The sequence below is a fragment of the Haliaeetus albicilla genome, chromosome 28, assembly GCF_947461875.1.
Source record: "Haliaeetus albicilla chromosome 28, bHalAlb1.1, whole genome shotgun sequence".
Taxonomy (NCBI): Eukaryota; Metazoa; Chordata; class Aves; order Accipitriformes; family Accipitridae; genus Haliaeetus; species Haliaeetus albicilla.
The window spans coordinates 6,780,078-6,807,550 of record NC_091510.1 but is presented as its reverse complement, the minus strand read 5'-3'; the positions used below and the strand labels follow the sequence as shown (position 1 = coordinate 6,807,550).

The window sequence follows — 27,473 nt, the reverse complement described above, 5'->3', positions numbered from 1 at the left end:
TTTTTTGTGTGTGTTTGGGGGGGGGGATATGATGATTCTTTATCGTGTTTGACCTGTCAGATTCCGTATGAGATAATAGTAACAGAGTTGCTTTTAGTACTATGCAATAGAGTTAGTAAAAAGTATCATACAAATCCTTAAAAACATTGCATAATGAAAGCTTGTTGTGTAAGACAATATATTACAAAGTTATGAAAATACAGTTACGAAGCAATTTGGTAATAAGTGTGTAATCCCTGATATTGGCCACATGAGGGCACTTTAAGACTATGTGATTGGTAGAACTTAGTGCTGTACTTAAAGTACTTAAAGACTCTGAGATTGAAGTGCAATTGTAATTGAATTTCCCTGCTGTTGTACTTAGGTACTTAGTGAAGAATCCGTTAAGGGGTTTTCTTCCCCCTTCCCCCGCCTTTTTCAATTTCAGCTTTCTGCTTTTGAGAAACAGTGCATTTTATCCTTTCAAGTGTTTGCATTGAGAATTCTGCCTAATGTGCAACCAAGAAAGGATTCTTAGAGTTGGCATTTGAGACTTACACACATGTATAAAAGGCAAAACAACTGGAAGTTTCCATACATGGAAAAGAGGAGGTAATAATGACCTGTATTTTAGAAATGGGGACTTGTGTGCCGATTAACTTATTCAGATTTTAGTGAAAACTCAAAAACAGATCTCATTCCCAGTTTTTATATCATTTGATGGCACCTTTTGTATCTTGTATAATTGAAATGTATCTGATTTGAATTCCTTCAAATTAGTGTTCTGCTTATTACTCCCCTGCACAAGAGTTTGAAACAGCAGATGCAATTCGTAAACATTTCAAACCTTTACCTATCTTATAATAAATGGATTTTTCCTGGAAAAGTTAGCAGAGCAGGACAAGTAAAAAATAATTTTCTGCTTGACTTCAGAGAGAAGCTGGACTCTTACGGTGGTAGTGGATCATTTTCTGAAGAAGAATTTTTGAGGAAATGGGTTGAATAACAGCATCATAGTTTCATTTGTCCTTGTCTTTAGAATTCCAGTTCAGACTTTCTAGCTACTTTGCTACTGTTCTGGCCAGAGGCATGTTGACTGCCTTTACAGCTATGGGATGTGAACTAACCTTGTGAATGCTGGAATTTTCTCTCATAAGTCACCTTTGTATCCAGAAATAGAATCTCTGTTTTGTTGGCAGGGGACTGTGGAGGCACACCAGCACACTTACTTTGCTAATGATCTCTCTCAACTAATCTACAGACAAAGTTCTCTTGAATTTCTGTCTTAATGTTGTACAATTTTGAAACCCAGACCAGGAATCCTTGAAACATCTTAAGACGTTTTGGAAGCAAACACCTGTATACTATCAAAAAATGTTAACACAAACTCTGAAACATGCTTTGTCAGTGCATGATTCAGTGAGTCCTTTTGTAAACGTACAGTAGTCCCAATGGAAGCACCAGAACATGATTTCAGATTCAGATTTGGATACTTTTCTGTACACTGTGACCTTGGATATTGAGTTACTTTCCCTTTTTATGCTGTGCTGGATCAATCATGCTTGACCAAGAATGTACCTAGCAATAAATACTTCCAGCTGGATCTGGATGGCTGAAAGTCAGTTTTCAGCATCATCATAATTAAATGGTGAGCTATGAGGTTTCCTTAGCCAAATATGACTGTCTACCTTGGGATAGCATGCCATTTTTCAGCCAGCTTACTTGCAGAATTTTGGATGCAGAGGCATTACAGAAGAGGACAAATGAGGAAGAAAGGCAGGCCTAAACGGTACTGTGGTCAGCACAGTGGCTACTGCAGTAACCATTAATATAGCGACCTGTCTTCCATCTCTGGTTCTTGGTTGCACCTTAATGTTTTTTGAAAACAGCTCCTGAAATGGAAATTAATCTGTATTTCATTGGGGATTCTGAAACAATCTTCTCCCTTATGGATTTTAGCACTTCTCTAAATTTTCATAAAATCCATTCCTCTCTGTCTTATTACCAAAGGGGGCATTACCTGCAATTTTAATATTGCCAACCAAATTATCATTCAGAAAATTGTCAGACCTGTAGTAAAGCTTGAGTAATTCTTTAACTCCATTGCACAGAGCTTGCCATCAATTTATTTGTAACTCTTGACTGCTCACCTAAGAGCTGCCATAGTACCAGTCAAGAGAATGCTTCTTTCAGATTCAGATCTGTTCACTCAGAAAAGGTATGAACAAGAATAGCAATCATAGTTTTTATATGCCACTGTATGTAGGATGTATATATACAATGGTCTGTGTCAGGCTTCACTTAAAGCTTCTATTGATGAAAGCTAGTTTCTTCCAAGTAGTATGAAGAAAGCAGTTGTTATCATGCCCAAATTCTGCCTCAAACGCTATTTGTGGCTGGTGTTACTAGAGATAAAAAAGGGTACATCAGCCAAAGGTGGCCACCAGCCACCTGTATCATCCTGTTCTTGAATTCAGTACTGGTTGAACTGAAAGCAGTCTTACTGTTCTTAGCCTTTTTTGCTTGGTTTACAGATCTTGTTTATGCATATCTTGATAGTATATCAGTCATGCACTATTCCAGTACTAGAATGGTCACTAGAAGAATAATCTTGTTTTTATTTCTTTTTCAGGTAACTGGAGTTGTGGGCAGAGCAGAACTTTTATCATCTATCTTTTTTCTAGCTGCTTTTTTGTCATATACAAAATCTAAAGGGCCAGATAATACCATAGGTAAATGATTGACAAATATATACATAACTTAATTTCTGTATCCCTGATAATAGAGCTCTTAAAATGGTAATATGGCTGTATTTGTTATTCAGCAAGTGTGTACAAAACCCCTTTAGCCCCAAGATACCCATGTAATAGTACTTTCCATTATAAGAGTAGGGGACTCTTGCACTGACTTCTCTTAATGCAAGTAAGCGGAAGTATGCTGAGATGCCACAGACGGTCACAAGTAAGCTGCAAAGTTTCTGTGGAGATGTAGGAGGCTTGCCTCTTTTCCAAAGTCAAATTGACCTTGTGAAAATTCATGACTCCCTATAAAATATTCCATTTGAAAAAGTGTTCTGATGAATTAGGAAAGATTGGGGTTTTTTGTTTTCCTATCATAGATTAGTCTTTTGCCTTTCATTTAGTTCTTTCAATTTAAGGGAGGCAGTTTTAAAACTGACACATGTATATTGTTTCCTGTAGAGTAAAACTGGCCATCTTCCCTTTAATAACAATTGGTATACTGAATAAGTTTATAGAACATAGCATGTTCAAACATGAAGAGCCAAAGTCTACAGTTTTTAGGTTATTTTACTAAATATTTAGTTTTGTTGTAAGATAGAACATTTTCAATAACGTCTTCTTTATTTGCAGTGTGGACTCCAATTGCAGTGACTGTGTTTCTAGTAGCTGTTGCAACACTGTGTAAAGAACAAGGAATAACAGTGGTGGGGATATGCTGTGTGTATGAAGTATTCGTTGCCCAAGGGGTAAGCTGTTGAAAAATAAATTGGATTTCTTCTCAGGAATTCTGTAATGAGACATTAAGTACTTTGAAGTGTCATATTTCAGCACTGATTTTTGTCAGTTCAGGCTAACTCTATAGTTCTGTTACATTTTTCAGATATTTTTTTTTTGACTCAACTAATGTTTAACGTGCATGGTTCATGGTGAGGGAATCCAATGACTTCTAAGTTGTCCTTTACATCTTATACAGAGATGTTACCGAATATACTCAGTAAAGAATTGACATGTCTTAATGGAAACCTAAGGTTTTAGTTGACTGAGGTTTGCAAAGACTAGCATGTAACAGTCTTGATTAAAAAGTCTGAGGTGCATAAAGATGGGAGATTATTTGTTTTTAATTCCTGTAGTAAATAGAGAACATATTATATACAAATGCATTTCATCACATTCTAATGAATAACCAGAAACTGTAGAGTAGTCTTATTTGAATCAGTAATAGTCTTATGAAATTTGTTGTTCTAAGAATAGCTTTAAATTTAACTTCTAATCTGATAGGTTTCATCTTAAGCATTGATAAGTCCTTAAGTTAATAGTAACTTCTTTTGTTTAGAGAAACAAAATGTTCCTGCAGTGAAATAGTTCTTGGCTTTTTAATCATCAAACCATATGCAATTTAAAAATGTATGATTGCATATTCTAAGAAAATTTTCTAGTTTACTATTCCTTAATTACTTGAAGGAGTATTTTGCAAAAACTGCACCAGTAAAAGCGAAAAGATTATTTGTCTTGGATTCAAGGCCAAAATACCAAAATCATGTTTTCTTTGTGCTTACAGAAATACGTGTGTTTGTAACTTGCCTTTGCAAGACTAGTGAATAAGCATATAATTTTCAAACTGGATTTCTGAGGAAATCACCAGTATGTGACCGTACTTTTCAATCCACTCTTCCTTTTCTTTTAGTAACTTTTGATCTGATCCTCAATTTCATGAAAGTTTAACAAGTTTGTGTAAATCAACTAAGTACAAAAGATAAAATCCAAACTGAGGCTTCTTCTGAGGGCACAGGTGTGGCATGAACTAAGAGTTTGACCAGTTCTCAAAACCCTATCAAGATCTGTAGTTCAGCCAACCAGTATATGTGAAGCAATAAATCATTCCCAGCACATGACTTTAAGGCATAGGGAAAGAGATACATAGGGAAAAACTTAGGGTATGTAATAGGGAACTGTGCAAGATTATAATGTTCATGAGGCAGAGAGAGATGGGTTACTGCAATAAAGGCATAAAATAGAAATCCAAGGCCAATCAGGAAGTGAATAGTATTTCTACTGTTCCTGAGGAATTTTGTTTATAGGACAAGTTTTCAGAGGGGCTGATAATTCTAAAAATAGTGATTTCTTTTCTTCAAAATTTATTTCATGGTCATACTTGATTTATTGAAGTCTCTGAAGATGGTACAAATTTTTTAATCTGTCAGTGCAAAATACAGGACTACAGGCATAGAAATTCAGCTATGATAATGTTAGCAAGAATAATTGAATAGAGTTATTTTTATTAGAATAGTGGACTTCTTTTTGGGGGTTGTCACGAAAGCTCTGAAGAGGTGACTTAAGTAACTATTGGGAGTAGGCATTTAGAGAAAACCAAGACAAAAAAAAAGATAAGGTAGCTCATATTTATCTAAGGGATTAATGAGTACACGATCTGATTATAAACACTTTTTTCCTTTGCAGTACACCTTGCCAGTGTTGTTGGACACAGCTGTACAGATTCTTCGAGGGAAGGGCAGTATTCCTTTCTCTATGCTCCAAACACTGTTGAAGCTCATAGTCCTAATGTTCAGCACACTGCTGCTTGTAGTTGTCAGAGTCCAGGTTATCCAATCTCAACTTCCAGTGTTTACAAGGTAATAGTAAAGTGTCTCTTATTCACAGACACTGGTAAATAAGATGTGGCTTAATAAGGTCTGAATGAAATGGCCAAAAATACATCAACTTAAGTGTTTATTAACTCATTTTAATATCGGTAAGCAATGACTGTATAATATTAAATTTTTTCTGAAATTGATAAATGGTATATTTCAGTACCTGTTGACAAGAACATCCAAAATACTGAGATATCTGAGCAGGCATTAATTTTTAAAAACTTAGGATTGTTAGTTTGTGTTAGTAATTCAGAAATTAAATGTTTTATTAGTAAAATATTTTTTATTGGCTATGTGTTTGAACCTTGGCTGAATACTCCAAACCTCTTAAGTTTTTCCTCTTCTGCATACAGAATATTTTTTTGGTTTTAGGTACATACTATGCAGAAAGCATGGTTGACTTCAGGTACAGTGCTTGAAGCTAAGTGTATATGAATAGTGTTAGAACTGAAGAACTGTCATTTATCTTAAAAGTGTCTGAGCAACGTAGAAATACAAGAATCTAATATTTTCCTAGAAAAATGAGGCAAACTATTAAAAACATGAACAAGGACCACCGAACCCAACTTTAGGTGTAAATTATTCTGTTTCTTCGAACTTAGGTTGGTTATATCCCAAACCAGTTTCTTAAACTTGGAGGAAGCTATGTCCCACACTAAGATGAATCATTGTGCATGGTTCCCAAGTTACACACCTGACAAATGCAGGAAGATTAGGACATTTTACATGTCTGTAGTTGGTAGTTCTAGCCATGAATCTAAAGTTTGCTGGTTTCTGAGTACAAAATGGCTCAAGACCATATCTTTTTTTCATTAAAAGCTCCTTTTTCTTCTTTCTTTTGCTTTAGGTTTGATAACCCAGCTGCTGTTAGTCCATCCCCAGCAAGACAGCTGACTTTCAACTACCTCCTCCCTGTAAATGCTTGGCTGCTTCTCAACCCCTCAGAATTATGCTGTGACTGGACAATGGGAACTATTCCTCTTGTGGAGTCTTTGCTAGATGTTAGAAATGTTGCCACCCTTACCTTCTTTTGCTTTCTGGGATCTTTGATTGTCTTCAGTCTCCGATACCCTGGGGATTCCTCCAAGACTGTATTGATGGTATGAATGATGCATTGGTTTTGTCCTTTTTTTAAGAGTGTAAGTGGCTCAGGTTGTTTGGTTACATGTCTAATCTGCTGTGACCCAGAGATATTATATGCATCTCCTTTTGGGCTAGAATGAACACATGAGAAAAGAGGAATATTGTAGCAACAAAACTGTTAAATTGCAATGAAGTATGTGACTGTGTCAGGGATGAGGAGAATAGACAAGAGATGAGAATAAATATGGCCTTTGTTAAGTATTTGCAAACTGTATTGCAGCCTTTCTCAGGTATTCAGAACTCAGCTAGCAAATGGGGGTTTTCAGTACAACTTAAATATGTTTTAAGGATCAGAATGCATTTCTGTCCTGCAAACCATCTACCTTATTTAGATGTCAGTAGTCATGCTGTGTATTAGCAAGACTTGATTTTCTTTCTCATAGGTATAAAAGAAAAGGACATATTTTGGCACTTAGGAATATAAGTTTTCCTCTTTTTTTGTTGTTCTTTTAACAAAGGCACTCTTCTGTAGTCTTTTCCATACTCTAAGGAAAAAGTAATTTTGTCAACCTGTAAGATCAGTTCCTGTTTCTCAGTATTACATGACCTTAAAACTGAAATGGATTAACAGGAAAGAATATTTTGGAGGAAAGGGAAAGGAGCAAATGAGCAAGTATTTTTTCATCCAAACACAGTCATGTTTTTGAATGCTTCCATTGCAAATTTTCACAAGATGAATGATTACTTGATACCATGTTTTTTATTAAATCAGTGGTTCAGTTATGTGTACAACAAACCTGCATGCACAGATCTTAGTCTGCTTCAGAAATAATGTACTTTTTTAATATGTAACTCAGCCAACAAAAGTTACAGATGGGTGGGAATATTTATGCACAACTTAAGACTAAGGATTGCTTCGCTGATCAGCTGGAAAACTTTGATTCACTTCAGAGAGACCTAACAGTTCTAGAGAGACCTAACAGTTCTGACTCATACGGTTTTTTCTTGTCTTGTCACTGGAGCGAGGCAATTTGTTTCACTCGAAAATCTGTGAAAATGATCTATAGTATTGCTGATGAAGCCTCTTGTCCTGAATTTGGAAACTGTGTATGGAGAAAAGAAACTTAGGTAGCTTATTGATATAATATATGTGCAAGGTGACACACCCAGAAAAAAATGTTATAGTTTTACAGCACTTAAAAAATGTAACAAGAGTAGTTTAATCTTCCTTCTTACATAAGCTGAAACAGTTTTTCTCCACTGCACTGATGGCAGTAAAAATGTGTGTGGGGAGTGGTTCACTTTTTTTCTTAGAACAGCTCTTGAACTTTAAGGCTCTTTATTTCCCTAAATATGTTTACTCCCTACCCAGTAAAGCTCAGAAGAGGAAAGGGTTAATGGAATTGTCAGCATACGTTGTTGTAAGTCAGTTTTTGTTTGAGGGTGGGTTTTTTATATTTATTTTTTATTATTCCACGTGGTTTTTATAGGAAGGGTCTTCCGAGATCATTCACTCCAGTGTGCGAGTCTGTGTCGCTTAACAATATAATCCTTGTTTAATGAAAGTAATTTTCCTTTAATATATACCTATGTTGTGTATATAACCTTCAGTATGATGCTGATTTTTTTCAGACATAATATCTAAGTGCCTGAAAGCTAATTTCTTAGGAAATGAGAGTGCAATATTTTATATTAAAAATTAATTGTTATGTGCTATAACATGCAACAACACTGTAGGCCAAAACCTATTTCTGCCTTCCAGTAAGCCATTAGTGTCCTCATGTAGACTGGGTAGTCTGCCAAGAGAGAGAGGGGGAGAGAACAATTTCTTTCTGATGGCTTCTCAGTCTCACTTACTAGAGAAATCGTAGTACCATCTTTAGAGTGAAGAAGGTGAATCTTTATTTAGTGATACTAATTTACACAGATTATGGCAATGTTCCAGATAACTGTGTTGAATTCCTAATTTTAAAAAAACTTTTTTTCACATTTGGTTCTCAGTTCTGCCAGTAAAAGCCTGCATTTGTGCTGGTCAAAATAAACTACTACCCTGGCAGGTATGAATTCTGTGTGCTATCCATTGGGATGCCACATGGTATTAGTATAATGGTGGCTTCATCACAGCTGGTACCATGATTGACCTGTTTGATATTTCACAGTCTAATGAGCGTCACTCTCAAGGAGTAATAAAGGGCTTTGTAAAGAGCTTTTGCCATTACAAATCTCTAGCATGTTTTGGCTCTTCTGCTAGCTCAGTGAGACCCTGAGCTGTCATGCTGAAGCCTGATCTAAGGGAAGAGTCTCAAGTTACTTTTTTATGAGATCACAAAAGGTACAGCTTTAGACCTGCTGCAGAATTAAAGATGTTTATTTGGACTTTGGGGGGGGGGGGGGCGGGGGGGAAGTCAAAAGAGAGGGATACAAAATGCAAAAGAGAAGGGAGGTCACAAGTATGCCTGAACGTGTCTTTCTGTATTTGCTGATGTGGATATGGATTTGGTGCTGTACTGCTTGAGAGACAAGACAGAAAAAGGGATTCCTTCTCTCGCTTCCTCATGTGCCAGTGGACATTTCACAGTTCTCCCAAGTACCGTCTCACAGGATGAACTCATTACTGGGAGATGAAAAAGGTGAAGGACTCATTTTCAGTCAGTTTTCATCTGTTTGATACCAGCCATCTCTAGAAAAAATAAACTCGGTAAGTGGGTACATTATGTTTTATTTTGTCTTTTAATTTTTGCCATAGGTTCTAAAATTGTCTTTTCAGAATAACAGAACTAGGAGAGGATAAAACAGATAAAATGCCTTTTTTTTTTTTAACCAGCTGACAGTATTAAACTACCAAAAAATGGGATTGTATATTATAAAACAGAACACATGCTTTTACTGGTTGGTGTCATTATGCTGCTTGAAATAATCAGTTATCCTTATATTAGTAAAGGACATGCCCTGGAAACAATGTATGAGCAGCTAAATTCTCTTATGTTTTCTGTTTACTTTATCCCTGTGAACAGTCAGATAACTTGACTGTCGGACTAAGTGACCTTTATAAATAGGTTACACTATACATACTGAAAGTGTTGAGTACTAAGAATAGTACTGATCTAAAATTACTTTGGTGGCTTTTCAGTAGGTTTCAGAATCAAGCTTTGATCATGGCCCTTGTTCACAGAATTTCTTGGGTACAGACATTCCTTTGCTGGCTGGTGAAATTTAATAACAGCTTTTTAGTATCTTTTGGTATTTGCTAAGTGTCCTAAACAAGGGTGCTTTAGCTCCCTTCTGATAAGACAGCACTCCATGCTACTTAGCTGCAAACTTTGGTGGCTTGTTACTGTGCAACTGTCAGGAACAGACAGGTATCCTTAGGGTTCTTGGAGTAAGTTTTTAACAATTTTAAGTGTTGTGCCAAGACATCAGTACTTCTAAATTTAACAATATTTATTTCTCTACTCCCTGTGCTTACACCTCACTCAGGCTTTGAAATGTTTACTTGTGAACTTTTGACTGCTTACTTAGCAGTTCAGATACTCTTCATAGCTTATGGTCATATTTTAGAGTTTTGTCATATGCTTTTTTTCTTCCTGCATACTTTAATGGTTTCTGTCTTTTTTGTTGTGTGTGGTTTTTGTTTTTGTTGTTTTTTTTTAGTTGCCTTGACCAGGATATTTTTTGAATGGAGCCTCTACGTTTGCTGAAGGACTATGATAAAAAGAAAGAATAGATGAACGGAAGAGAAGGCATTTTTATCTGCACTAGGGCTTTGATTCCATTGCCCAAGAAATTGTATTTGAAGGACAGCGTACTAAGGAGAGGCAAAAGGATCTAAAGAGAAGTTCGGCAAAACATTGTGTAACGTTTGTTGTCAGAGGAATTGCACAGAGCAGAACGTGCAAAAATCTTTTTAGTAGACACCTAGATCATAAGCACTCAGTGGAGACCAAGCACTTGCTATATCAGCAGCAGAATCCTTTCCACTCAAACCCAATGGAAAGAATTGGCTCTCACTATACATCTGTTGACCTCATGGAGCTATGCGACCGATGTCCTTACTGTATTAAAACCAAAACAAAAATCCCTGCATTTTTTGAGCAGTAATATAAAACAATAATTTTTTAAAATCTTAAGAGGTGACTTCTTCAAATCAGTTTATCAGAAGATATCATAAAATAAGTTAATTTAAGCCTATCTACAAGCTTTACATTATAAAGCTAGAGTTTATTCACATTGCAGTAAAAACATTTGCAAAACAGCACATTGTTAGCTAAAGGACGCTTTGAACGTGCTTTTGTACTCAGAAATGCATTTGGCTGCTCAAAACAGAATGAAATACAGAATGATACCCTCACTTTCCATAATCCGCCCCCAAAAGTGTGAAGGCATTTCCTATGACTAAACTAGAGGACTGGCTTGGGGATAGCATGATGAATCCTGCATTTCAAAAATCTGTCTAGAGTTCTGTATTGAGGCTTTTACTTTTACAGATTGGTAGGTGCTCTGTAAGGAGCACATACTATTAAAATGTAAAGGAGAAAGGGAGAGGAATGTGAAATGGCATTAAATTAAATTTTGTCCCCAAGTAATCAACATATTCTCTATATTGTGCTTGTGATTTCTTCAAGCCTCAATTATGTATTTATTTTCGTGTAGCTTAATGAATTGCTGTGCATCAGCTGAGCTGTGTTAATGATCCATGCACATATTCTTGGCCCCTTGAAATATGAGCTAAAATGTTACTTGGAAGTTTTAAATCAGTGTTGCGTTTTTATATATGAAATCCGAGACTGACTTTCAAACTGGATGTGTTAACTATTTTAGCATGGAAAAAGCAGTTAAAGTTATGTTTAAATCTAGACAGAAGGTGACAGCCAGTTGTATTGAAAATTTCTAGGAAATTCCTCTTTCTCTCTTCAAAGAAACGTTCCATTTCTGTATGGGTTTTGTTTTTTGTAACTTGGAGGCCAGATATTTTGAAATAATTATTTTTTTCTGGTACCAGAGATTATAAAGCTGCTATTTAACAATCACCTAGGACTTAAAGCAAATGGCCATGTCCACTTCCTTTGCAGCAGATGGATTTCTCTGTCTTTTAATAAACACACCTTTTGTTAAGATGTCTGTCACCAACCTAAGAGCTGCAATTATGCAGTTCTTAAGTTCATTGTCATTTTAGATATTTCAGGGTGTACTTAGTGCACTGTCTAAACACTGATGTTTATTCAGTGGCTGATTCTGATTTTTATGTTACTGCTTCACGTTTTTTGCAGAAACTCAATATGCACTTCATTGTGTTGTAAAAACAACTGCTTTATGCATCATATAAGCTGGTATAGATTTTTAATTGTTACAAAAGATAATGTCCAAGGTTCTCAGACTGTCATGGTTTTGTATGTGGAACTCTTATTAAAACATTGTGTTGAATTCGATCCTTTGATCCTAGTCTTTTGTTATACAGCTGCTCTTTTCTGTAGTATAGAAAAGCAAATATACTTGTAGGCCCTTAAGTAAGGAATAGTGTCATTTGCAGGTTAAAACTTGCCGTGTTCAGAATTGTCTCAATGTAAAACAGATCTTGATTTTTAAAAGAAGAAAGCAAAAACCCAAAGATCTACTATGTATGTCTGTTTTTCTGGGATTTTTTTTGTAATTACTTCATAATTTGTTTCTTGGGTACAATTTGTCACTGCCTAATCTTGATTACTAATTCATTTGCGTTTCTTTTCTAGGCCCTCTGCTTAATGGTGCTACCATTCATTCCTGCTTCAAACCTCTTTTTTCCTGTTGGATTCGTAGTAGCAGAAAGAGTGTTATATGTTCCTAGCATGGGATTCTGCATTTTAGTAGCACATGGATGGAAGAAATTATCAAATAAAAGGTAAAGTAGTGTTACCTATGACTGGTTTAACTCATCTCTCTTAATTTCATAAGATAACTGTATTTATAACTGCAGGCTTCCCCGGTAGAGCTCTTACCAGTATGAATTTATTACCTTATAGTTCTTATTCTCTTTCAAGTTCTTAACACAGAGTAATGACCAAGAAACCATTTGGCAGTCGTGTGAACAAATGACATGGAAGTTCTTAGGAGACCAGTGAATTATTCTGAGGGTGTTATAACATTTAATTAAGTATATATACACACACATACATGTATATAGATATGTATATTTTATATATATATAAGCATACATATTAAAAAAAGCCTCAGACTGCACCAAACATTTTTAGAATGCAGTGTAACTTATACATTACACATTGCTACAAAATGAACTTTATGTATAAGCCTAGTAGTATAATCCATCTCTTTTTTTGTAAAGAAATACAAATATTTTCTGTTTAAATCCTAGACATTTTTAAGGATTAGGCAAAAAAATTTCTTGGCGGGATTTGATTTGTACTTTATTCAAAGGTGATTACTCACTGAGGTTTATATAACGCATGTATATCAGTCCACAGCATATTAGAATGTCTTTTACTGATTAAATTTTCAGACATGCCATGCTAGGAGTGGACATCAGAGCCATTCATTATTTGTTAACTAAAGAATTTTTTGGATAACAATTTCTCCTTGGTAAATTCTGCTCTAAAAGCACGTTTTGCATGCACCTTTTTTTTTTTCTGTTATCTTCTACATCGATCTGCACGTACCTCCCCCTGACCTGGATGCTTTACCTTTGTTACCCCAATGGCATCCTAATGCTAGTTCAGACAAATGAAAAGGCAGCAATTCCCAGTCTGTGTTGTCTGCAGTCATTAGAGGTGAGGCCTTGCAGTATAACTTAACGCTAACAGATGCTGCCAAAGCTGACAGCACTGGATAATGAGAAACTAGTGATATCTTGTGGGAGTGAGGATAAAGTATTACCACAAGTCGCACTACGAGGCAGTAAAAATAGAAGTGATGTGAAAGAAAGCAAGGAATCAGGAGAGGACGGCTGGGGAGAAAAATTAGGCAGCAGTGTCGTTTACTACAAAATTATTGGAAATCAGCACTCTAAAAAGTCTTGAGAGAGAGAGAATGCTCCTTGCTTTAGAAATGTGTGGAAAGAAAAGACTTTCTCATAAGGATATAGATTACTGTGTATGCCAGTTCTCACTGGTTGCTTTGCTAATGTTTTAGAATTTCTCTCTTAATTCTTCTGTTCTACTTCTTATTTTTACTATCTTTTAAAACCAAGCACAGTAGTCTAAGTGTGTATGGCATTTTGTATATCTTAAAAATGGAAGGAAAAAAAAACCTTTCAGTTTTTAGCAAACCCCTGTGAAGTATAGAGTAGTGTGAACAGCTGTTGCGAAGTCAGGTATAAGAAATAGCTGGCAATGGTGAATAGCTATATGTCTGCTCAAGAATGAGATTTTTAAAAACAAAATTATATTCATAATTGTAAGGAGGCTACTGGTTGTTTAACGTATTTTTTTCATAATTAAATTAGAATTCAGAGATCAAATGACCAGCATGTTAAAGGGTATGTTTTATATCTGTTGTGGTTAAAGTCAGTCATGTTTAAACTCCAGAAAAATAAACTGCATGAAATCCAGAAGATTGTTCCTGACAACCTTGTCAGAGAGGGTGACTTCTGCCCCAATGTGCAGTTTTAAAAATAAAATTGCTGTAAAGACATTAAACCTTTCTCCTGTTTAGATGTGACAGTAGCACTAAGGGTTTATTTGCTTGTGGAAGATTGGGTAGTCTCCACAGCAGACCTCTCTATTAAGATATGTTCTGCAGTGTCAGAAAGATTGGTGATGTGCACAGTAAAGAATTTGTGTTGAATTGACTGATAGGAAACAAAAGGATGGGATGATATTTTAGTTGCTTTTTTCATTTTTTTAACATTTTGTACAGTGTTTTGAAGAATCTCACTGTTTGACATCATGATCATGTTCATTGCCTTAAATTACAGATAAGCTCTAACAGAAGTATAATTTTTGTATATTTTTTGTTTACATTGCATTATGTGGATTGTATTTGTTCTTAAGTGAATTACATAGTGATAACAAAAAACTAGGTATATGTCCAATTTTAAGTTAATTTTGTTATTATTTCCTTTCAAATTTTGGAGTGCACCATTTGGTGATGAGGCAAATAAATTGGAATATACCATTCACAAATATGGTCCTCACTTTATATGCCTCCTAGCGTATGAGATGCTTATTCTAGCATAAATTAGAATTGTTTGTGTGCTTATAACAAATCTTTGTTTTATTTAATAGTGTGCTAAGAAAAATTTCTTGGGTTTGTTTGGCTGCGGTACTATTCACTCATGCCTTAAAAACACTGCACAGAAACTGGGATTGGGAGTCAGAGTACACATTGTTTATGTCAGCTTTAAAGGTACTGTATTCTATTTGAAAAGGATAATGGAAAGTTTGTGTTGCTTTTCTTCTCAAAAAGCTGCAGCAGAGCATGATAAAAATGGAGAGAAATGATGCTTGTTTTGCCACTTTTATTCCTACATTGACAGTGTTAACATCTAATTAGTTGCTTTTGGGAATGCTTTAAAAGCAGTGTGATGCACACATGGGAATTCATGTGCAAGAAATACATGATAATTTTTTCTTGTGTTAAAGCAGTTGCATGTAATCTCATATCTGGATGAAAGCATATGTTTCAGTACAAAAATCTACAACAAGTTTGATGCATAGAATAATTTCTTCAATGTGCATATGGCAGGATAGAATAGTTTGTACAACATCCCATAACAATTATAATGATTTTTAAAACGTTTGGTATATCTAGGGGCAAATAACTTAAAATAAATGGATGTCAAGCAACAAGTTCAATGTAACCATTCTGTATGCAGTGTTTTGTTATTCTTAACATATAGCAGCTTGATGAAATCTGTCACTTGCTGTGCATTTTTACATCTTTTAAGACATAGTTAAAAGAAAATCAGTTGTTATGTAATTTCAGCTTAATACCTTATGCACTGGTATATTTTTCTGGTTTTAGGTAAATAAGAACAATGCAAAACTATGGAACAATGTGGGGCATGCATTAGAAAATGAAAAGAATTTTGAAAGAGCTCTGCAATTCTTCATACAAGCCACGCAGGTGCAACCAGGTAAAAGCTTTGACGTTGCCATTGAATGGCATCTCTGCATTCCTAGTATTTCAGTATGCTTAGCTTACTTAACAAAATAGTCTCAATGATCTGTTTTTCTCCAACTGAGCATCAAACAATGTCATACACTAAGTTAATTGATCCATAGTTTTTGGAAATAAGCTCAAGAGAAATCCTCCAGAAGAGTTTCTATCTATAAAAAGATGCAAAGACTTTCCATTTAAAACGATTATTTGGATGACATTCTTTCTGTGTAATTTCTTATGAAACATAATTATTATTTAATTTTCTTATTTAAAACTAAGGTGTATAAAAAAATGAAAAAATCTAGATAGTATCAAAGTGCACATTTACTCTATTTTACATATTGTTGCAAAAGAAGTTCTAGGTAGTACTGGACAACCTTTCCTTTTTCCTTTAGAAGCCTAATAAATAACCTTCAATTTATGTGTCTGTACTATAGCAAGAGATTAAAGATAGATATGTGAAAGTATGACCTCAGATTTTTTACCATTTCCCAAGTAACTTTATAATCCATCTTTGGTTCATGGCTAAATTATTAGCTTCATAATTAAGATTTAAAATAATATAGAATTGCTTTTTGGTGGTGGTGGTGGTCTTTCTGCAGTACCTGTACTTCATGCTACTCTGAAGGTATAGGTATTTATTTTTGTGATACTTAGTTCATGGAAGTATTTGAAATTTCATTCTTTTCTTTATTAAGATGATATTGGTGCCCACATGAATGTAGGAAGAACTTACAAAAACTTAAACAAAACTAAAGAAGCTGAAGAATCATATATGATTGCTAAATCATTGATGCCACAGGTAATTAGTAACTTTATTTTATCTACCACCACAGGAGGGAACTCTTTCAGACCTATATTCATGATACCTATTTTGTATTTTTCCTGAAGCTCTGTGTTGCTGTATACTTTAAAGTTGTTAGGTTTTTGGTTTTTTTTTAAATCTATCTATTAAAAGAGTGGGTTGTATACAATCGTGGCTGTTAAAAAAAATGCTAACTTGGAACTTCTTCAGTAAAACTATTTTAAGTTACTTTTTTTACTGCTCTGGGGTTTTTTTGCTGAAATTGAGGATATAAAAGAAAGCAGCAGTTAAAAATGTACACCTACAGTTTCTAGTCACAGTGGGTTTATTTTCACTTACAGCAAATACATTGATGATGACTGAGTTCCCAAGAGAAGTCTTAAATGCAGCACTGGAGGTGGGAGAAGGTAGCCGCAGCAGCGACAAAGAAATTCTTTGCCTGAACATACTTTTAAAAACAAGTGCTTTGTTGCCTTTACAATTTGTTAAGTTATATTTATACCTAGCAAATATTACTTATCCTAGCTCTGTAGGAGAAAGAGAGGAATATTTGGGAGAATGTATGAAGGTAACAAAAGCTGTGGGTAAAATGAGGCTGACAACAAAAATCAGCAGTCCCTTGAGTAAAAGTATGGCATTAAAGAGTTTGTATTGTGAAACAGTATGAAGATTCTAGATGGATGAAGTATAAACAGTACAACAGTTGCAGTGTCATTTTCATCTTTCATGACTACTTTTCATCTGCTACATCAGTGGCTGGTAAAATCTTACACTTATCTTAGGCTGGAGGGTTAAAAAAAAAGAATGAAAATGTCTGATAGAATGTCAGTTTAGGCTTTAGGAAATATTCTTTGTCTGAATGGGGAAAGTTTTGCAAGGTCTGGTGTGTTTCTAATGCCTATCTGCATGAGCCTAATTAGGTAGTAGCAGAGCTTAATTAACTGATATGTTAAATATGATATGAGTCATATTTCTTCATAGAATTAAAGAAGAAAAAATATCCTGTTTATATTTTTGTATTATTTTCTGGGAAAGAAGAGTTGCTACTTGTAATCACTAAGAGCCTGCACACTAATGTCCAGTGATACCATAAAACAAATGTGATGAAGAGGAGATCAATATTAATTGTCTTTTATATTTTTACTCATCTGTGTTTGGTACATATATTCTTTTTGATAGATTATTCCAGGTAAAAAGTACGCAGCAAGAGTTGCTCCTAACCATCTGAACGTTTATATTAATCTTGCAAACTTAATTCGAGCAAATGAATCTCGCCTTGAAGAAGCGGATCAATTATATCGACAAGCAATTAGTATGAGGCCAGATTTCAAGCAGGCTTACATCAGCAGGTATCTTTTCTAATTTTAGAGATACATATTCTTGAATAAACATTTATGTATTTGCAGTGCTATGCGTAGTATTTAGTTCATACAGTTTAATTAGTTGCTGGAATTGATTCATTTTCCAAATTAGAAGACGAAGATTTGGGGCAATAATCAGTTATGCATTACAAGCCCTGTTCTTTTAAATTCCTGCTTCAAATGGTGTGTTTCTCCATAGGCTGTGTATTCAAACACTGTAGAGCAAGACGCTTCTGTTCGATTTCTTTATGAATCTCAAACTCAAATTTCTAATCTCCTAGTTTAGTTTTGAACTAAAAAGCTTTTGGTTAGTCTCAATCATGTACCTTGCTTTATCCTTCTTTGTTAAAGGTGGTCCAGAAAATGCAAGACTTAGCTGTCATTTATGTGCTTTATAGTTAAATAGATAAGAGTAATGTAGCTGTAGGTATTGAGGCTTCTGTTCACTATTTTGTTAGTTGTGATTCCCATTGGGACTAAGGGAGGTACAAAGATGCCTGAACTATAGCTGTTGCAGTGTAGTTACGGAGCCAATATCAGGAACCCTTGATCACTTTTTTGTTTTTTGTCCTGCGTATATGTTTGTTGTAAACAGACTTTTGAGAGCTGAAAGCTTTGGGAATGGTATGTAAAGAAGGTCCTGCATTGTTTTGTGTTTGAAACAAACAAACAAAAAACGCTGTTATCTCACGTCTACTGTCTATAGGAGGGCAAACTTTTAAAAAAACTCAACTATTTTCATATTAGTGTGAATAAAAGTTGAAGCTTAAATCTGATTCTTCAACAGGGGCGAATTACTTTTAAAAATGAACAAACCACTGAAAGCTAAGGAAGCTTATCTTAGAGCTCTAGAACTAGACAGAACCAATGCAGACCTGTGGTACAACTTGGCAATTGTTTACATTGAACTGAAAGATCCAACAGAAGCCCTGAAGAATTTCAACCGAGCACTCGAACTCAACCCAACGCATAAACTGGCATTATTCAACTCAGCACTGCTGATGCAGGAATCTGGTATGTTAGTTGTCCCTTATAAATGCAAGTACACAATATTTATATAGGATCCATACTATTTAATTTTTAATGAACTGGTTTAGTTTGGGAAGGCAGAAGTTTGTAGCATCATCAAGGAAGAAACTGTTTATTGTAATAGTCAGCTTTGTAATTTATTGGTAGCATATGGAATTTGTGCAAAGTGTATATATACCTTAGCTGATCAGCTGTTTTACAAATATAACATCTTATACCTATGAAGAATAGTGTTACACAAACATCTTCAAAATTGTGCCTATATAATCTTAAAAAAAGCGTATTTAGTAAAATATGTGTAATATCTATGTTTTGCATTTATATTGATTGATTTCATTCTTTGTTGACTAAAAAATATAGCTGACTTCTGTGGGCTTTAAATCTAGTCCTAGGAAATGTGAATGTTTTCATAGGTTCCTCTGTAATACTGCTAATTAGGTCGGATTTTCATGAGTTTATTGTTTTCACATGTATAGCTGCTAGCTGTATGGGTAAGTGTAAGCCTTTCATGAATTCAGGCTGTTGCAAAGAGTATTTGGCAAGTGACTAGTAAGGTTTGTTTCCCTTTTGTTAGGATGGTAAACTACCCCTAAGAAAGAGATAATATGGAGTTGATTGGATCTAATGCAAATGGATTATTCTCCATTTCTTCTCAAATTGTAAGTTAGGTAGTACAAGAAGTGCCTTGTTTCTTGTCTGTAGAAGCACAAGGTGCTTCAAACAAGCAGAAGCATTAGCTATTTACTATTCAATTATTCATACTGGAAGGTGCAGCACTGTTTAAGGAGGTGAAAGAAGGTGGTTAAAATCAGCTTCCTGCTCCCCCATCCTTGAGTAAGTCTGTGCCTGGAATTCCTTACTAAAATATGTTCACTGGAGTATTCAGAAAAATAGCACAGACTACAAGCTAGTCTAGCTAATCCTGGTATTATCAGACAAGATTATTTTATTGTATCTTTTTCAGACTTTGAGGTAAATTAACATATGGGAGTTACAGATTTTATTGGTTTGGTGTTAGAAGATATTTTAGCCTGGCTACCTCTGAAGTCACCCTATGTGATCTCTGTCTTTAAACTCTTTCAATCTATCTTTAACAAAATGAGATCTTCCACTCCAAGTTTGCCTCTCTAAGAGCTGGTTTGTCAGAACTGATGCCTTCTCTGCATTCCATTTGCTCAACCATACATGAAAATAACTTCTGTTAAACTTGTAGAGACACCTTTTGCATCTGTTATACCAAACCTAAATATAATTCAACAGATAATAGAATAATGATGCTGACTTTGGCTATGAGTCACCTGTAAGTAGTTTCATTCTGTAAAGAAGGTAGATGTCATTTACTTTTTCTGTTACACAACAATGACAAAAAATAGCATTTTAAGCCCTTTCCCTTTTACAGTTGTATTAAAGATGTTACATTTTAATTTGTATCAAAATTAGCATTTTACAGGCCTGGTCTAAAAATCCTTCAGAGTAAATCTAGAATTAAATGCATTTTCTGTCATTTAGGTGATGCTCGGCTTAGACCTGAAGCTAAACAAAGGCTGTTACATTATGTGAAAGAAGAACCACAGGATGCAAATGGATACTTCAATTTGGGTATGCTGGCAATGGATGACAAAAAGGATATGGAAGCAGAGGCATGGATGAAGAAAGCCATAAGGTTACAGCCAAACTTTCGAAGTGCTTTGTTCAATTTGGCACTGCTTTATTCTCAGACAGCAAAAGAATTGATGGCTTTGCCCATCCTGGAAGACCTACTGAGATACTACCCCGATCATACCAAAGGTCTGATTTTGAAAGGAGATATCCTTATGAACCAAAAGAAGGATATCGTTGGAGCAAAAAAGTGTTTTGAGAAAATTTTGGAACTAGATCCCAACAATGTACAAGGAAAACATAATCTTTGTGTGGTTTACTTCGAAGAACGAGACTTGATAAAAGCGGAAAAATGTTTGGTTGAAACGCTAGCACTGGCACCTCATGAAGAGTATATTCAGCGTCATCTAAACATAGTTAGAAGTAAAATTGCATCACTCGGTGCTACGGAAGAGTCATCGCTTCCAGCAGATGGGACTGCAACTGCAGCTGCAGAAGAAAAAAAAAATTCCTTTCAAAATTTGAAAGAAGTAAAAAATGAGCAGAAAACCACCCAAACAACAGTTGATAACAATAAAGGGCACTCAAAAAATAAGAAACGAACAGAGAAAAACAATATGGACAAAGAGACTCCCAAAAAATCTACAAAAGAAATCAAAGACATTGAGAAAAAGAGAGTTGCTGCTTTGAAAAGACTAGAAGAGATTGAACGTATATTAAATGGTGAATAGTCTTTATCATGTCACAATAGAGTAAGGGGAGAATACTATTTTTAATTGTTGTTTAATATGTGATCCAATTGGAAAGGGGTCTCAGTGCTTTGAAAATAGAAATAAAGTTGCATATCACTTAGCAAGCAGCAAAAGGCATTACAGTGCTTTATATGAGAAAACTGCAACTTTTAAATACAATGGGGGGGTGGGAATCGAAGGATAAAGAGTTGAGAATAATCTTAAATGCAGAATCCTAATAGTGAGAAAATAGCACTCAAAAATCACTGGTAGTCAGGGATGTTCAGTAATGCTACTTTCAAAGAATCAGCTTAAGAACTGAATGGAGAATTAATGGGATAAGCCAGACACTGCTGCTTTCCCCCATATAAATCTGTTTGTATTAACATTATCTACATTTCAGTTTACACATCATCAGTTTAAATCTTTCTAGACCTCTGCTATACATGAAAAAGAGTTTATCTTTCCATTATTTGTTTCCAGAACTTAACAAAGTCATCAAAATGCCACTGGTTGTAGTGTAGGAGGATGCAACAACAGACTAAAATTTTCAGTTGCATTCTAAATATGGAATGATATAGTAACCTTTTAATTGTTCTTTACTTACAATGCTAATGGTTTGTACTGTTTTACCTGATAGAAATCTTATGGTGCTCTTAAGATCTTTAGACTATGCTTTTACTTTTAAAGGAAATGTGTGTTTTTTCTTCAACTGTCTATCATCTGGTTGTTTTTAAAAATGATATAAAAAAGGGTGGTTTTCTCACTTTTTCCCCAGTTCATTGAATGCTGACAAATGCACTTTTGGTCCAGTAACCAGTATGCTATGCAGTAGTCCTTGTTGACTTTGTATCAATGGCTGTGGATTGACTCCTTGGTGTGTAGTAAATTCTTCCTTGTTTATAGCAAACTGGCTTTACTATTTCTGTCATTGGAACAGTATTTCTATTCTCATGACTTTTTACAACACTAATGTAAGCAATGATTGCTGAAGGAAGTGTGATAATAATTAAGCCACTGAATTTAGCAATGTTTAACACAAGGAAACGTAGATAGTATCCTTCCAAATACTAAGTTCTGTTGTTTTGATACTTTGTCATGGGTGTGTGGTTTTTATTAAATATTTATTTTGACTACTAAAATATTCCCATTTATGCTTTTCCACTAACGCATCATTTTAATTTCTTACATGAAATGAAAATCTTTGCAATTTCAGTGTTGCTTTTATCCTTGTGCAATGCATATATTTTTGTTTAAATATACTACCGATTACCTGATGTTTTCCTTAATTATGAGAAAGAAAAGAAGTGTAAGAGCTGGGTTCAGTAATAATTTAATTAATCATTAAATCTGACTCTTACTCTTCATGTTTGGTCTTATTTCATGATGTAGAAGTATTCCTTAGCAACTCTACTGTTTAAACTTAATCCTTTCTGTAACTGCTCGGCTTTCTGCCTTGGGCAGTAATCCAGCTGTAAGATGTAGTGTTTATCTCTGTGGGAGGGATTTTCAGTGGTTGAAGGCCTTGCACAGACTTTTTCTTATTATGTATCATTTGTAATGTTACCACAACAATTGCTTGCATGGTAATAACTGGGGGGGCTGGGGGGGAAGTGGTTTTTTAAAAACATGATTTAAAAGCTGCAGACAGGAACAGATACATGGTGTGCAGCTGTTCTTCATACAAAAGTTTTTAAGTGCTGCTTGTAGTGAAGTGCTCCCAGGAATCTATTGACCACACCTTGAAAATCGCTGTTTTATCTTGTCTGTGAATAACTCGGATACTTGTAGCTAAAATAGCTGGTATGTTGACCTTTATAGAAACTTTAACTTGCATATTAAGTCTTCCGTCCAAACCTTTGTTTTACAAAAGAATTAGTCATTGTTCTAGGTTATACAAAGGAACATTCATTTGAAAATGGAAGGAACTAAGTAGTAAGAAAAGGTACTTTCTGATGGGGCAGGCCAGGATTCTCCTCTCTCTGATATCAAGAGCTCCCAGAGTCCTGTTGCCGCAACACTTTCATTCAGTCTGTAAATTGAAGAGGGGAGTAAAGGCACATTCTCGATTTCTGCGGTTGAGCCTCTGTCACACTGCTCTCATCTTGACCATCCAAGTAGCTCTTCCTTAGGGACTAGCAAGAATTGTTAGATTTATTGATGCTAAGAGGTGCCATCAGGTTTAACTAACTAAAATCATCAGACTAATGTAAGCTGAAGGATGCTGGAGTTCAGTCTTTCAGTCTGTTGTCAGGCGCCATGCCCCTTTTGTCTCTTTTAAAGACATTTTAGTAAAAACAAGTATTTTGACTAATGTCAGTGTGCTGAGTTGTATTTAGCCTGTTAGGATGTGTCAACCATATTAAAATTAAACTCAAGTGAGAAAAATGTTCAGTAAATTGAAGTGGCATAACTTCTGAAAAATAATCAAAATAGCATTTGCTCATAGGTAAACTATCAAAGAGAATAATTTTGGCTTTGTCTGCTTGCAGATAGAACAGAATAGTCGACAGGCATTTTCCGCTTTCAATTCAACCTATCTTTTCTCCTCTCCTTGTCATCCTCATGTGCAAGAACACCATAAATGTCATCCCTTTTCAGAACTCCCCATTTCACTAATAGCAAGAACAGGAAACTTCCAAGGATGGGACAGGCATACTAAAATAATTTGTAGCCCTCTTCTCATACAATTCACTGGCAGTGGTTGCTGAAGAAACCTGAAGAGATGTCTTATATCATCTTTGCATACATACACAAATTGTTCAAACTTACATGTACAGCTGCAATAAGCATTTGAAGTGTTATACACATTTGTGCATATAATTTCAGTGCAGACTCATGCATTTTGTCAGATTAATTTTTGGATCTTTTGCAGGTGAGTATATGCATAAAGAGTTAGAGGTAAATACATGTAAAGGTAAGGATTAATTGGATATGCATGCATATAGTTGGGACAACTGGATACTTATGGGTAGTGCAGTTGCAGAAAGATGAGTGCAATTGTAGGTTAGTCTTTTGAGTATGGAAATTTTTTTGTCTGTATTGCACATGAAACATCCTAGGGCTTCATTTTCTAAGTATTGCTCTTTGCATTACAACCAGTTAAAAACATGATCGTTCAGATCTGATTTATTTTTTTTTTGTCTATTGTTTTTTATCAGCTCTGTCAGGGAAATAGCTGGGTATTGTGAAGAATAGGAAACCTTTTCCTACAAACGGGCATGTACAGAGTGTTGGAGAGTGGAGTCACAAAGGATGAAGTGGGACAAATTCTTTTCAATGTGCAGTGCAGTTTGCACATTAGGCAGTACTGGAAGAGATAAAGTCAAGCAGGAGTAAACAGAGGAAGATCGCTGTGGATGGAAGGTTTCATATAAAGAAAAGCAAGAAAACATGCAACACGTGTGTTGCTGGAGCCTTTAACTGAAGGAAATAGGAAGATTTAGATCCCTGCTCAGTTGTGGAGTTACTATGGAAAGACTGCACCTTACTTTGGAATATAACATCAATTTCAGTATATTTAAAAGGAAAATTACATGTAATTAGTGCAGTCTTAGGTAAGTGGGTCTCAGCTTCAACCTGTGAAATAATACCTGCATAGCCGTAAAACCTACAGGGACTTCTCATCCAGCCCCTCATTCCCCTCTGGCTCTCTGGCGTGAAGCAGATGGGCTCCGAAGGTCCGCCTGCTCTGAAGGGGACACAGGTTTGTTCTGTGCCCACGGGACGCAAAAGATGCGCGTGTTCTTTGTTTTCTGGGAGGTATGACAGTACGGTTACTGAGTTCCCCCAAAATGGATTTAAATTGCTGACAGCAGTATGTTTTATTGCTCAGCTGAGCTGTAGGCCTGTGGGGTAGGCAGCCTCATCTTTAATGGGACTTGAAGCAAAGCCCTGACCTGTGAGAAATGTCAATTTTCTGATAGAGGAGTAAGCACTCGCCCAAAGCAAAAGCTGCTGAAACATTTTGGCGCTGTGTGTGCAGGTTGTCCAGCACAACGTCTCAGCAGCTTTCCCTTCCTCACAGCTCTCGGGTGTTCCCAGACCAAGGGGTGCTGAGAGCAGCTCTTCAGGTGCAGTAGTTCAGCCATCTGCCACTTCGTTGTCAGATGAGGTTTTTGCAAGATGTAGCTGTGCCTCGTAGCTGTAGAGCTGCTCACATACCTTCTTCCAGGGTATGGAGTTTTGGGCTGAACGTGCAGGCATTTGTTCCTTTCTGAAGTTTTCTTTGGACAGACTTGATGAAGATCAAAACAATTCTGGGAAGTTAGCAGCCCGCCCCAGGCTCTTGCAAACTTTGCATCCCACAAAAGCACTGGGAAGAGTCCCAATTTGGGTGAGTGTACGTGGCTGGGCTTTTTCTTGCAGAGGCTCTGTAATCCACCTCTGCCTGGCAAAATGTCTGGAACCGCAGCAGAACCTGCTACTCCTGTAGAGTCCTGCTTCAGCCACTGCCGTGTAACCAAAATTACGCTTCTCCGACTTTCAGCCTAGGAATCCTGCTTTGCTTAGACAGAAAGCTTGAGAACGGGAAGGCTGGCAGACACCTCTCCTTCCACCTGTCCTTCACCTCACTTCCATCTCCACACAAAACTCTAACACTCTTCGTATAGTGTTTCAACCGATCAAGAAGAATCTGTCCCCCAAACGTCCAACATAGCTTACAAAAAGGTAAGACATTCCTGCCTGAGATCAAAATAACATAGCTTACTCTGTTACATACGTTACTATGCTACATATTTTATTTTATTTTTTTAAATAATCCTAGATAGATACCATGTTACAGCATTCAGTGAGTGTAAAACTTAAAACTGCTTTCTGCAGTCTAATATTTAGTGCCTGTCTACAAAACAGTGGTCCTGCATGCGGGATATACGTCTCTCTTGTGAGCAGCCAGAAGAAGTTGTGTAAACACATCATCAAACAAAAAGCAATGATGACAAAAATAAAACAAAACAAAAAAACCCAAACCAAGACAAAAAAAAACCACCACAGAACTTTCTGCATAATTATCCTGGGATGGGAACAACATAATAAGCTATATAACATTCTTGGGCTAGGAAACAGTTCCAGAAAAACACGTTTAACCTTCCCTGCCACAGTGTCATACTTTCAAAGATTGGTAGAAAGAGAATTGGACTTTATAGGTACCATATACTTTGAACTAAGGAATTCTGTTTAAAATAAAATATTAATATAATGTTAATACTCCAGCATAATGCAAATAACTGTTAGCTGCTACATCCTTTCCAGCATAAGAAATACACTATCAAAAAAAAGTGAGTAAAAAGTCCCTGTTCAGCTGGCGTCTTCACCGGTGCTTGCAGAACTGTAAATGTCTTTTGTTAAACGTCCATACAGAGGCACTAGCTTTCTTTACAGCAAGTTTAGAGGTTACATGCTCGTGTGGGTGAGCTCAGCCTTTTTCAGATGGGGACAGAAACAGAGAAAGAAATGAAATGCTGGGGTTTGTGGGGCTTTGCATGCCAGACTACACCTTGGCATTGTGGAAACGTGTATATATAGTTGCCAATATTTTAGTTACTGGTAGGTCAGCGTAGCGGACAAATTGGTGTATTTGATATTTTGGAGGGTGATACAACTTACAAGCTTTATACGAGGTTATGAATTCTCTGTGTTTTTTCTGCGCTGTAACTGTATGAATGTGAAGCCTTGAAGGATTCCAGGTAGAACAGAAGCGAGCATTAAAATAAAGCATGTTGTTCAGATTTCCTACAGCTATTCAGCATATATGTTTGTTCCTTACGTGTAATTATCAGGGTATTGTCTTTTTAAACGCACATACCGAGGTATTTGTAATTATATGTGTATTCATCCGTGCACAATGAGAGTAGGCGGAGGAGGAAAATACAACAATTACAGGATGTCTTACCAAAAGTAGAAGTCATAAATCTTGATTTTTTAAAATACCATCTTGAACATGCACTCACCTTTATTTCGTTTGCAGTTGTTGACCCAGTCCTACGCTTTTGTTGTACGCGATCGTCGTTAGAGCGCGATGCTGCGGCGCTGACTCCCCAGTACCGAGAGCTGGAGGGAGATGGTGACAACTGGTGCTTGCAGAACGGGGGATCAGTTCTTCTCTCTCAGCCTCAAGCTGAATAATGGAGGCTTGCTTGTTTGTTTGGGCGCGCTGCTCGTTTCGTCTACAGGAATATCAGACATTAGGGATGACTATCTCAGTTTGCAAGATGTAGTAATTTCTCTGTAAGCGCGTGCCTTCTCGTTAGCGGACAAACAGAGCGTGATGATATTGAAAGCTGTAGAGGGTGTGAGCGAGGGAGACCAAATGACAAGAAATGTTAAGTGTTCTTGAAATCCAGTAAGATAAAAGGTATGTAATAACTGCTGTGCTCTGAAGTGATGCAAAAAAATATGATGTCTTA

General features: G+C 36.0%; 1 protein-coding gene across 5 annotated transcripts in view; it reads left to right on the top strand.

The window, feature by feature from the left end:
• The window catches only part of TMTC3 (transmembrane O-mannosyltransferase targeting cadherins 3), a 34,740-nt gene extending 12,309 nt beyond the window's left edge, over positions 1–22,431 (top strand). For all 5 annotated transcript variants that reach the window (XM_069773450.1, XM_069773451.1, XM_069773449.1 and 2 more), the window contains exons 6-16: positions 2,612–2,711; positions 3,351–3,466; positions 5,178–5,350; positions 6,216–6,468; positions 12,178–12,326; positions 14,665–14,785; positions 15,404–15,515; positions 16,240–16,343; positions 17,526–17,695; positions 18,495–18,721; positions 20,246–22,431. In XM_069773450.1, coding sequence (XP_069629551.1) covers positions 2,612–2,711; positions 3,351–3,466; positions 5,178–5,350; positions 6,216–6,468; positions 12,178–12,326; positions 14,665–14,785; positions 15,404–15,515; positions 16,240–16,343; positions 17,526–17,695; positions 18,495–18,721; positions 20,246–21,066 — 2,346 coding nt within the window. In that variant the 3' untranslated portion in view covers positions 21,067–22,431. The remainder of the gene's footprint in view (positions 1–2,611; positions 2,712–3,350; positions 3,467–5,177; positions 5,351–6,215; positions 6,469–12,177; positions 12,327–14,664; positions 14,786–15,403; positions 15,516–16,239; positions 16,344–17,525; positions 17,696–18,494; positions 18,722–20,245) is intronic.
• Positions 22,432–27,473: the final 5,042 nt, after the last annotated feature.